General features: G+C 41.2%; 1 protein-coding gene across 1 annotated transcript in view; it reads right to left on the reverse strand.

Moving 5' to 3' along the window:
• Positions 1-7,844, reverse strand: part of RNF32 (ring finger protein 32) — a 40,841-nt gene extending 32,997 nt beyond the window's left edge. Inside the window, exons 1-2 of the mRNA XM_075550770.1 lie at positions 7,830-7,844; positions 6,967-7,231 (exon numbers count right to left, since the gene is read on the reverse strand). Of these exons, the coding sequence (XP_075406885.1) occupies positions 6,967-7,231; positions 7,830-7,844 (280 nt within the window). The remainder of the gene's footprint in view (positions 1-6,966; positions 7,232-7,829) is intronic.
• Between the last annotated feature and the right edge of the window lie 5,665 nt (positions 7,845-13,509).

Here is a 13,509-nt window from a genome sequence, read left to right on the forward strand (position 1 = left end):
GATTTCTCACCTAATTTATCTCTCAGCTTTCACCACCGCCTCTTCCCAATTCATCCTGGGTCTGCCACCAGGGACCCTTATATCTAACATGCTCCTTTTCTGCTTAAAGATGCTTATGAGTTACAATTGCTGTCGGGACAATCCCTTAATTAAGCCATACTTGAGAACCTACCACGGGTCTACTCTGAGGCAAGCTGGGGACTTGCCATCTAATGAGAAACAATGATTTCTGAAAAAGTAACAATATACTGGAGCAAAAGGTTGGTGGGAACAGGTCTATCAAGTTCCACTAACTTGGCAAAGTTCTAAACATGACAGTGCATGCGTAAAAATGTGTTAATTTGCAATGGTATCTTTGACAATATAAAATAAAATGTCATATTCATGACATAAGAAAAAGAAGTATGATAAAACACATTCACTGCTGTGGAGTCGATACTTACTAACCAAGCCACGTTATAGCACAGGGTAGTGTGTCCCTGTGAGTTTCCGAGACTAACTTTTTACAGGAGCAAAAAGCTCCACTCTTCTCCCATGGAACATGAGGTTTCAAATTGCTGACCTTGCGGATGCTCCTGTAAATTACTTGAAAATTGGGGGATTGAGAAATGGGAGTCATTTGAAAGACTGAAGAAAAAAGGTGAGCTAAACAATGTATCTTTCATAGAAAGATGTATCTATGACATATCTTTTATGATGTATCTTTCACAGAAAGTAGCAAGAAAAGATACATCAGGAGTTGGAAAATTAAGGAGCAGTCTGGGAGCTGTTATAAGAATTTCAGGGAGAAAATAGAGAAAATGAAGAGCAAGGAAGGAGAAGGAGAGGAAGAGGGAGTGACAGAGGGGTGGGGGAGGTGGCAGAGGTGAGGGTAGGGTCAAGAGAGAGAGAGAGAGAGAGAGAGAGAGAGAGAGAGAGAGAGAGAGAGAGAGAGAGAGAGAGAGAACCCAGGTGGTGGTTTCTAAATCCCATTCTTCACGGAGAAAAGGCCTGAATCCTAGACCATATTGTACCATAAACATAAAATGATCAAAACACAAAGGATGGGGATAATGTGAACAAGAACAACAACAACAAAACACACCCAGGATTGGACTATGCAGCACAAAGTACAAAGTAAATATCTGAGTCTGTGCTAAAATAAACAACTGAATGAATACATCAGGGGCAAGAGACCAGTCTTCCAAATAGTACATGTAGATATTGCTCCTTTCAGGAGGTGCAGCTAAGCAATCACACCTTTAAATGTGGGTTAGACTCAATGACTTGCTTCCAAAGAATAGAATATGGAAAGGGAGAAATGTAACCTCTCAGTGGAGAAACTTGGAAAAGCCAACCACAATCAAGTGAAGGTTACCATCACCAATGACAAGATATGTGGTTATCCTGTCGCCCCAATATGTGATATCTGGGGCATTCTGCCTCTTTGGTGTGCTTTCCATAAACTCAAAGCTCGGTCTCATTCTGATGAAAACATTAGACAAACCAAAATTGAGGGGTGTTCTACAGAATACTTGCCCAGTACACTCAGAATAAAGGCTGAAACAGTATCACAGAGTAGAGGAGTCTAAGGACACATGACAATCATACATAATGTGTTTTGAGGGGGCCGGGATTCTGCAGTGAACAAAGTTATGAATGGCAGACTAGTGAAATCCAAATGAAGTATGACGTTTAAATATAGTCGTATGGGTTGCAATGCAATGTAAACCCCCTCCCCCAAACCTCACAACTACACAGCATCATGTTAAATAAAGAAAAGATTGAAATTGTCAAGGATTTCATTTTATTGGCATCTACAACCAATGCTCCTAGAAACAGTCAAGAAGGGGGAACTAATAACAATGAGTACAAGAATGAAGAAAATGTTTTTAAACCAATTGTGGTGAGGATTGTATAACTCTTCTTGATATGCTTGAACTACTGAATGGTATCATATCTGAATTATATGCCAATAAAACATCTTAAAGAGAGAGAGGGAGATCACTGTATTGCATTGGACAAATCTGTTGTACCTCTCTGAAGTGTTAAAGAGCAAAGATGTTACTTTCTAAGGACTAAGGTAGCCCTGCCCCAGGCCATGGTATGTTAGTCACCTCACGTGCAGGTGAAAGCTGGAGAATATAATGAGGGGGAGTGCAGGGTGGGGACCCAAACCCATCTGAAGGCAACTGGGTTGCGCGGAGGAGACGAGCCACTCAGGGTGCAGTGTAGCAATGATGAAACATACAACTTTCCTCTAGTTCCTAAATGCTTCCCCCCCACACACTGTCATGATCACAACTCTACTTAACAAATCTGGCTAGACCAGAGGATGTACACTGGTACAGATAGGAACTGGAAACACAGGGAATCCAGGGTGGATGCTCCCTTCAGGACCAGTGGTGCGAGTGACAATACTGGGAGGGTGGGAACCGAATACAAGGATCTACATATAACCTCCTTAGGGGAACAGATGATGGAAAAGTTGGTGGAGGCAGATGTTGGACAGTGTAAGATATGACAAAATAATAATTTATAAATTATCAAGGGTTCATGGGGGGGGAGGGAGGGGAAAATGAGGAGCTGATCCCAGGGGCTTATGGGGAGAGCAATGTTTTGAGGATGATGAGGGTAATGAATGTACAGATATACTTTACACAACTGATGTATGTATGGATTGTGATAAGAGTTGTATGAGCCCCTAATGAAATGAATAATAAAGACTGCAAAAGAATTGATGCATTTGAATTGGGTTTGGGCAAAGCCTATATTGAAAGTACCCTGCACTAGAAAGCATAAACAAATCTGTCTTGAGAAAATTATAGCCAGTATGACCATTAGAAGTGAGGGTGGTAGGACTTCATCTCCCAGACTTGGGACATGTCATCAGGAGTGATCTTGGAAAAGGACGTCATGGTTAGTAAAGGCCCTTGAAAAGACAGATTGACACAGGGGCTGAAACAATGAGTTCAACAATTGTGAGGATGGTGCAGGACCAGGCATTGTTTTATTCTATTGTGGTCATTGAGTTGGAGTCAACTTGATGGTACCTAAGAACAACAACAAATATATATATACCATGATAACGTAAAATGTTAACATTAGAGAAAAGTAGAAGTCCACTCTTACCACTTTTGCAGCTTTTCTGAAGTATTTACAAATATCACTAGCTAAAGCATAACTTTAAAAATAACTCAACAGAAGCCATATCTGAAAATAAAATACCTGCTGTTCAATAATTTTGTTTAATCAAAATAAAAAACAAAACTGAGAAATCTAGTTCGAAGAGCTGACTATGAAAGAGTACTACATGTCAACGTGCAGGACTGAGCTTAATCAGTAGTTTGTGGAGTGTGTATACCTTTATTTCTTAATTGAAGGCTTTTTACTGTGAATGAGATGAAGATCCACTGAGCAGATCGTCAGTTTTACAGTCAACAGCTCATAGGCATGTTGTTTCAACCCATCATTGAAGTCTTCTCAATGTCCCTTTGCTTATCGTCCCACTTCCTCCCTGTTTCCGGCTTCCGTGCCTCCTTCCCTCATCCTCTGACTTTAGTACTTGGGTAAATGCGGACCTTTCGATCTTCCAGGCCTGAAGCGTGACTAGGGGACATAGTCTCAGGGTTCCACCGGTCTCTATCGGACCAGGTCGCCTGGTCTCGCTGATGGCTTTGAGTATTTGACATTTTCTCCCATTCTGCTTTTCAGAGAACTTGTCCATTGGTGGTAGTCGCCAGGTGCCACCTAGGTTTCTGGTTTCAGGGTTGTGGAGACTGATGTCTATGTGGTCCATTAGATAAATTAAGGGACGTATGTAGCTTTGAACATAGTTATCAGAAAGCAAAAAGTTTGGAAATATACTAAGTACTTAAGGAGGTAGAACAAGAGACATACAGCAACTCAAAAGAAACAAAAAAGAAAATCCCTCAGACAGGTCAGATGATCAATACAATAGAAACCAAAAATAAAATAAAACCTCTACTAGGTATCCACCAAAACTAGTTTTCTGAAGAGACATTTCTACCCAAACTGGCCAGTCCAAACAGGAAAACGCAAACAAATATGGAAAAGAAGCAAAGCAAATAAGCATATATGTAACTCTGAAAATTTTCACTAGTACATGTTTTTTTCAAAACCCAAAAAGCATTGTAGTTGAGTTGAACTCTGAATAACAGGACAGAATACAGCTGCTCTGTAGGCTTTCTAAGACTTACCTTTAAGGAAGCTGAGAGCCACACCTTCTTCAGAGGTGTGACTAATGGGTTCGAAGGGCAGATCTTTTAGGTGGCACGCAAGGCTTTAATCATTGTACCACCAAGGCTCTTTAACGTACATGTATATGTGACAAAATATTCCAAATACATGTACATGTGAAAATTTAGATGTGATAAATATGCTTCTAGAAAATATGTTAGAATTGTCACTGAAAACAATTAATAAGCTGTGAATTGACTAGTGATAACTACCTTATCTTTTCCCATCTTGTATGCTAACAGAACTACAATATTATTTGGAAATGAGGGCCAGGAATGAATCATGATGGATCCAAATATGTAAGGGTGACATTATTATAATTTCACGTCAGAGGTGAGGGCAAGAGCAGTGAAGAGTTTCTAGTAAAGCTTCCAAGTCCTCCCTTGTGAGTTCACATTTTGTAATTGAAGACTTGATCTTGGCCTGGACAGCCATCTGGGAAACGTGAGGGCAGTCATCACCCACACACTGACAATGGCAGGCTGGACAGGGGCTGGCCTCAGAACACACTGCCAAGTAACTGGACCAAACTTAGACAAACTACCCCTGAACATCTGGCTGGCCTAAGTAGCCAATAAATATTGTTAAGGTTTCAGTTATTTTCAGTGTATTTTTTAATACTTTAAATCAATGCATCTTAGTGATAACATTTTCCCACCCTCATCTCTTGCTTGCCCACTCCAAAAAGTTTGGACCCAAATGATTTGACAGGAGCTTTCCCAAACAGTCAAGAAGCATCCCTATCTTTCACAAGTTGCTTTAAAATATTGAAAAAGAAGGAAAGTTTCCCAACTTCTTTTATGAACCTAATATGACTGTGATAATAAAATCAAGTAGGGGCAGTATAAGAATCATAGTCCAGTATAGCCCATGGCTATACATAGAGGCAGTAAGACTAAAGTGGAGTGAGATCCAGTATTTATTGATGAGATGATAACCTGGCAAATAAATCACTTTCCCCAATATACGTAGCAAGGCAATTAAAAAATTTCTAACATGATATATGAGGGAAATATGACAATTTTACAAGGGAGAAAGAGCCTTTTCGACATGAATAAGGCGTTACAAAACTATAATAATTAAACTGTGAGATACTGTTATAAAAACAGAAAACCAAAGTTATACAAAAACATGACCCTTGGTCTATGCAAATGATGGTGAGTGCCACCGTCCTTCAGTCAGAAAGGATGGCCTGTGGTTTTCGAGAAGAATGCAGCCTCGTTTTTCACACTTATCAAGTTATGGAGCAACATGCACAAAACAGGCGCAAGAGATCTAAATGTGAAAGGTGAAGTTTAAAAGCTAAATTAAAAAAATATGTAAAAAATCTTTGCCGTCTTAGAAGTGGGAAGGTTTTGTAGGTTTTCTAACACACACAAAAAAGGAAAGGACAAAACAGATCAATTTAACAGTAATGAGAATGAAGATCTATTCAATATAACCAGAAGACATCTAGTGGCTCAGTTGAGTGGCTCAATTAACAGGGGATTAGAAGATAGAATATACACAGGTCTCTTGCAAATAAGTACTGAAGCTCTAATCTGGGATTCCATGTTGCATTTTAGTTTTTTTGCTCGGTAGTCTTTTATCATCTCGAATAGTTTTTCTGTTGGTATTTGCTTTTCTCCACCTTGATACTTTTGCAGTGTACAGATCAGGAACTGTGTAATGTCCTTCCTAGTGGGGTTTCCCAATGTTTTCCTCAGTAGGCCCTTTGGCAAACCCACCATGGAACCGACGTTCTCAGGCACACGCTGTGAGCGAGGTCTCATCCTGGTTAGGGTGAGCACTTAGGTATGCTAGTGTTTGCCAGTGCTGCCATTGTAAGAGTAATATTTCCCCCTTTTTGACAAATGTCACGTAATATGTAAAAAACATATCTGTTGGGAAACGCTGTGAGGTTAGGCATGTCTCTTAGGCCGCATCATACTTTCCCCATGAGTTTCAGCATCCCCTGAGATGACCATTGCTGTGGTGGTGTTATGGGATGCCACTGAGTGGTTCCAGCTCAGAGCAACCCTACGCAAAACAGAACAGAAGATTGCCTGGTCCTGGGCCGTCCTCACACTTGTTGGCTCCCTTTGCCAGACTAACGGTTATTGTTGTAAATAACAAAAAGTTGTCATTACTATAGTGTTTGCAAAATGATTTTGTTTCCATCCTTCCTCTCCTCTATCAGTCGAATAATTGCTGTTGTTAGATTTGTCCACGTCAATTCTGGCTCATGGCAACTCTAGGCGTGTCAGAATAGAACTCTTGCTTGTCCAGAGTAGAACCGTGTTCTACAGAGTTTTCAATGGGTGTTTTTTTAGGAGCAAATCAGTAAGCTTTGAGGGGACTCAAACCTTAAACCTTTCAGTTAGCATTGAACACTTGAACCATTTCGTCACCTAGGAAGTCCAATCTATTGCTAGTGTTGTTGGTTGCTATTAATCAGAACGTTCATTCTGTTATAAGAACTTTCACTTTTTAAAGATCTGTTTCTATCAGTGTGGCCTAATTCTTATTTAATTTTACTATTTTTATTTATTCTTATTCTACTTACCATGACTATATTTTCTTGTTCAAGTTGTACCCTAGCATCATTTTAAAATGTTAATGCACACACACATTGATGTATAGTTCTAAATCAAAATACTTTATTTCTATACCATGAAATTCCATTATTAATCTCAGCTAGATTCATTAGCTCTAATAATTCAATTATGAATGACCAAATCAGCTTACCTAAAGTTAATGGTGGAGGCTTTGGATCAAGAACATACTCTTTTTCCGGATCTTCCACACTGGGGCTCTGGGGAGTTGTTTCAAGCCCAGTATCTACTATTGCTTTCACATCTCTTTTTAGACATTTGGGCCTGTTCTCTCTTTTTTGTTCCTTTGCCTTAAAATGATCTGCTACTGAAAGTTTCTGAAGCTGAAGATCATGTAAAATATGATCTTGTAAAGCAACTGCAGTTATTGCGAGATTATCTCTTCTGGATGAGTGATCCTAAGAAGTCATAAAAAAAAAGAACCTTACATATGGCAACATCTTGAAAGGAAAGCTACATTTTTAATCCTCAATCTAGATATCATACTAGACCCAATGCAACGATCAGTTCCTTGAAACATTCTTACGTAAGTCAGAACATACCCTGGTCTCATCATTTAAGGTAATATACTAATATTTTCAAATTCTGTAGTTTTAGTGATATATTAATCAACTCGCTATGGCCTACAAAGCCCACCATGCCTAAACACATTCTGTTTCACTATAGTTAAATTAGACTCCGAGCAAATCTTGTTTCTATTTGCTAGAGAGAACCCTGCGTTTTTAAGTATATGCTAGATATATTTTGGGGGGAATTTAGTACGTATCCGATGCAAATTAAAGTGACCAGGCAGTCAGTCAGGAGAGGCTTACAGCGAGGGTCCCAGGAGGCATTCTCATCTGGCTGCTTGTTGCTCCCATGCCAGACCTGGCGCCTCTCACTCTAGTTGGCAATCCCTAGCTGACTCCAACTTGCAAAGTATTTGCCATACTCGCAAATAATTGGAATATATTTCATGATTAAAATAAAGGGCATGTTTCCAATAGGGTTGTGTACCTTGTTTTTTGGCATGTTGAAAGAGGAAATTCTCTTTTTGGCTACAACCTCAGAGCATCACAGCATTTCTCAGTCTGTAATTCTCCTACTGTAAGAACAGCCAACAGAAAGTCAAAGTGAGGACCCACATACATTGGTTTATGTTAATAATTATATATATGAAGATTCTGATTATTAACCGAATAATGGGAATGTACAACAGCTTAGTACTAAACAATGCATTCTGATTCTGGAGGAAAGGGGAGGAGCTCTGAACAGACATGACTGGATTCATCCTGGCCCCTAAGCAGTTCACCATTTAGCTGAAGAGAACAGCAAAGTGAAAGAGAACAATTGAATGGTAAATGTTGGGAGAGGAGTTTGACTCAGCGAGAGAGAGAGCCTACAGCAGGGGTCCTCAAACTACGGCCCACGGGGCCACATGCGGCCCGCCGAGGACATTTATCCGGCCCGCCGGGTGTTTTTGCCCTGTTTGTTTTTTTTACTTTAAAATAAGATATGTGCAGTGTGCATGGGAATTTGTTCATAGTTTTTTTTAACTATAGTCTGAACCTCCAACGGATCTGAGGGACAGTGAACAGGCCCCCTATTAAAAAAGTTGGAGGACCCCTGGCTATAGGGTTGAAGAGAATCACCTCATTGGTTTGCTAGGCTGTAAACTTAATAGGAAAAGACTGCCAGGCATTTTTTTTTCCACAGAGGCATCAATGGTTTTGAAGCACTGATCTTTCAGTTAGCAGCTGAGCGTTTAACCATTGAGCTACCAGGGTTCTCTGCTACACTGTTTTATTGTTGTGTTAGGTGCCTTTGAATCCATTGTGACAAGTGTATGCAAGAGAACATAGCAATGCCAAGTCCCTGCCAGCCCCACAAGTGTTCTTATGTTTGAGCGCATCCATGCAGACACTGCGTGTTGAAGGCCTTCCTCCTCCTCACTGTGCCACTACTTTACCAAGAACGATGTCCCTCTCCAGGGAATGGTCTCATGCCAACCTGTCCAAAGTACATGAGGCGGCTTCACTGTCCTTGCCTGTAAGGAGCATGCTGGTTGGACTTCTTCCAAGACAGATCTGTTTGTTCTTTTGGCAGTCATTGGGACTTTCGATATTCTTTGCCAGCACCATAATGCAAATCCATCATATCTTTTTTGGTCTTCCTTATTAAATGGATCTTGTCTGTGATTTTGTTATAAATACAACAAAGGTCAGAGAACACTAAGTGAAAAACCTCATAAAGAGGTGACACGTAAGTTAGAATTTGAGGATTGAGACAAGGCACTGGACATGCTATGCAACAGGTTTGGAAAAAGCAAAGACATAGTTTGGATAAAGGGAACAAGGAAGAAACTAAATGGAAGCAGAACATTGGCTTAAATTCGATCTGCCTTGAACACAGAAACATAACTTGAGGGACTGACAAACATGGGTTCCAGCCTTGTTCTACCAGTTGACTGGGCAAGAGAACATATCCAAGGCTGTTTCCAGCTATAAAATGGGTATCATGATAGCTTCCAGTGTTATCAGGATAATTAAATGAGACAACCTGTGTCAAGTATCTAACCTGGATCCTTTCACACAGCAGATGCTCTGTAAATGAGCGAAGCTGGTGGCTGAACTTGGAACTGGGTCATTAAGTTTTTAGATAAGGGTGCATTTTATACATAAAAGTCCACACACAGAAGAGCCCATTTGTACACTAGTGAGGAGACACAGTAAGTTATGGACATATTCTCAGAATTAGTATTGAAAGCCTAATTATAAGTATGGAAAGAGGAAAATCCAACATACAAGTACATTTCTAAGTCTCATACTGGTAGTCCATTCAAGATAAATTAGTAGAAGAGAGAATAAACTTACTATTAGAGTAATTGTGAAAACAAAACTCTTCACAACTGAACCAATAGGGAGCCTTATGATCAATGGAGAAAAGATTGAAGTTGCCCCAGAGTTTGCCTTTCTTGGCTCTACAATCAGTGCTCATGGTAGCAGCAGTCAAGAGATCAAATGATGCACTGCATTGGGTAAATCCACCGCACAAGACCTCTAGGGTGTTAAAAAGCAAAGAGGTGGTTGTGAGGACTGAAGTGAGCCTTATCCAAGCCAAGGTATTTTTCCATGGCCTCATATGCATGCGAAAGTTGGACATTGAATAAGACCAAAGAAAAATGGATGCATCTGAACTGTGGTGTTGGTGAAGAATATTGAAAATACCATGGACGGCCAAAAGAACAGATTTGTCTCCAAAGAAGTACTGCCAGAATGATCCGTAGAGGTGGAGATGGCGAGACTTGATCTCACGTGCTTTGGGTATGTTATCAGGAGCGAACATTCACTGAAAAAGGATATCAGGCTTGGGAGAGGGTCACTGAAAAAGAAGCCAGACTGACACTGTGGCTGCAGGGATGGGCTCAACCATAAGAGCCATTGTGAGGATGCCACAGGACTTGGCCTTGTTGCTTGTGTTGTACATAGGGCATTAGACCTGACATGCTGGCACCTAACACCGGAGTAAATGTGGAGAGAGCAAAGTAGGTTTGATTGACTCAACTTTATGAGATACTCTGGCTGAGGAGGAAGAAAAGCAGCCCTGGTGGTGCAGGGGTTAAGCACTCAGCCATTTTCATTTACCAGCAGCTCTGCAGGAGAAAGACTGGCTTTGGAATCCCTATGGGGTAGTGCTACTGTCATCCGGGGACCCTATGAGTCAGAATCAGCTCAATGTTTCATAATAACAAGAGGAAAGACCAATCAAACCCACTGCTGATTCGGACTCAAATGGGCAAATTACAACAGAGTAGAACCACCCCATACGATTTCCAAGGCTGTGAGTCCTGATGGAATTGACCGCGGCATCTTTCTCTGCTGAGTTGTCCGTGGAGCCAGAACCCCTGACCCTTCCATTAGCTGCGGAACACTTAACCCACTGAGCAGCCAGAGCTCCTTGGGAAAAAAAGTAGCTGTGAAAATCTTTTAGAATGTTCGGCGATCATTTTTACTGTAACCCTTTCCTCGTTCCTTTTCAATTCTGGCATCAGAGATGGATGATAAATATTTCAAAGCAGTATTTCATCAAAGCAGTCTCTAGGTTGGAGAAATTTTAGAAAGCATTTAAAATGCCGAGAGATCAATGCCACCCCTCCCCTTACTTGAAAAATTGCTTATTGATTGGCAGAAGATACAGTTCAAATCATATTAAAATTGTTTACTAGCTCTGTCCATAGCTACAAACAGTCCAGGATTCTCTCTCGACTGTCTATCCTGTAAGCAATGATCAACTCAAGAGCTCTTGAACACTATGGTATTTTTAAGCTCTTTATATAATACAAAGTCAGAAAAATCCTTTTCATTAATTGGACTAATCCAATTCCATTTTATTCGTAGGAAATACGTCCAGTGATCAGGTGGCTCCTTTAAGATTGAATAATTAGTTGGTGGCAATGACAAAAACGCTCAGTTTTAAGAGGTAAAATTAATGGGAATTTCCTCTTAAGTTCTAATATGAACCTTAGTTAAAAGAGGTAGGACTGGGTAGTAAAAAATATTATGGTGTTAAGATAACTGACTAGCAATTTCTCTAAGAGATCCTAAATTAATTAATAAACACATTAATTAAAAACACAAGCACACAAGATACAAACATACACAAAACACTTAGCATATTATTTAAAAATATGATTCTATACACTTTCTCATTCTGTTTCATTAAATTTTGAATTTTATACTTTTAAGAGAGTGCATTTATTATGGTCAGAAGCACATAAAAATTCCTAACATTATATTGTTAAAATTGCTCTTTAAAAACCTAACTAAAAAAAAAACCACCCTAACTATACCTTTGTACTTGAATCTACTTTGGCATTAGAAATGATGAATTTCTGTTAAGTGCTTGTTCAGTTTATGGGCTGTCATAAATTTGCACCATTTATGTCCACTCAAGAAACTCACAAATTAAGTTCTAATAACTTTGAAAGCGTTGCCACTTTCCTAAGCCCGGGTGGTGTCGTTAGCTTTGCCTTAGACAGTTGAGCATTTGGAATCCACCAAGATGCAGCTGTCTGCTCCTGTTAAGATTTAGAGCCCCGGAAGCTGCCCTGCTCTGTCCCACCACTAGTCATGGCAGCGGGTACCACTGAATAACTACCACGTGTCTTGCAGTCAGTCAACACCATAAAACATGTCACTCTCATGTTTAAAATATAACAACACCAACGTCAATCCTATTCGAACTTATAGTTAGCACCCCAAAGTGATTTTTCACTTAAACACCAGGCATCTGGATTTGGAGGAAAAAAATTAAGATGTTCTGATAAATTACATGGATTTGCCATCTTTGAAATAATTTCCCCATGTTAATAAAACCTCTCATTACGAATTAGCTCTCGTTTTCTCCAGGAAACTGTTGGGGTACCAAAAGCAAGCGTTCGTAGGATCAGCGTTCCTTGCCACTCCCGGCACCGTCCCCGTCCTTGGCACCCTGCAGTCCCACTTGGGGCTGGAAGGGCTCATCTCAGTTCCCCTCTTTCCTTAGCTCTCTCTGGGCACCGGCCGCAGCCGCCTTGGTCACGGTGATCCCTGGAAACGGACGCCCCTCTGGACGCAGCCTCCCCACCTGCCTGCTCGCTCCACCGCTGCGGAGCGCAGGCACCGCAGCACGCGTTACCTAGCAACTGCCAACGCTTGCAGCCCCACGGCGGCGCATGCGCCGCACAGAGGGCTGTTTCACCCGCAGCGCTGTCGGGGCCAGTCCTTTGGTGCCTGCGGGGCAGAAGGGGTTCTCTGCCTGTTGTCCGAAAGAGGGGCAATGGGAGGCGCTGAGGAAAGTGAGCAGATGCTTAGGGCGACACCACGCCAGTCAGAGCGCTTCCTTTGCAGAGACTGGACCTGGTCCATCTGCCACCTGCCCCAGGGCTCCCGAAGAGCTGATGTTTCTGAGTGACAGACAGCAAGGAGGCGGACAAAAGGGAGAGGGCCCCCATGAAAGCCAACCGCAAAACAATCGTGAAACACTGGCTTATTTCCCTGGGACTGCAAGAGGGGTCTGTAAGCGCAGGGGGTCAAATGGTGCGCTGCTAACCGACAGGTTGGAGGTTCAAATTCACCAGCAGCTCCTTTGGAGAAAAGCAAGATTTACAGTCTTGGAAACCCCAAGGAGCAGTTCTGTCGGGTGGTCATGAGTCAGCATCACCTGTGGCTGGAGGTTTTAGGTGGAGGAGCGGGCCTGTGGGCCTGCCCGGGACCTGTCCTGGGTTGAGTGCCCCAGTCCGGGAGACAGAGAAGAGAATCCTAACGGAACATGAAGAAAGAAGGCTATCTAGAGGCCTTTGTACACGTATACACTGAGAGGGGGCTTAGAATCATGAAATCCCCTCAATGAAAAGGAAAAGAAAATGAATGAATGATATGTTCGTCTTTACATCAGGCCGATTTGAATCTGAATTCAGCCATTGTTCTTTGAGTATCCAGTTAAAGATTTAAACCAAATTGAGCAAAGCCTTTTAAGATAAAGTTTTTAAAAATTGCGCCGTAGATGCATGTTTTTGACTAAATTATCAGAATATCATCACTTTTCACTTTGAATTAGTCCTTATTTCCTGATAGCTGACCTCATCAGAAATTTATTGTCACACGCATAAGTTAAAATATTGTCTTAGAATATAAAAGTTTATAATCCAGGGATTAGT

Source organism: Tenrec ecaudatus, chromosome 5 (assembly GCF_050624435.1).
Source record: "Tenrec ecaudatus isolate mTenEca1 chromosome 5, mTenEca1.hap1, whole genome shotgun sequence".
Classification (NCBI taxonomy): Eukaryota; Metazoa; Chordata; class Mammalia; order Afrosoricida; family Tenrecidae; genus Tenrec; species Tenrec ecaudatus.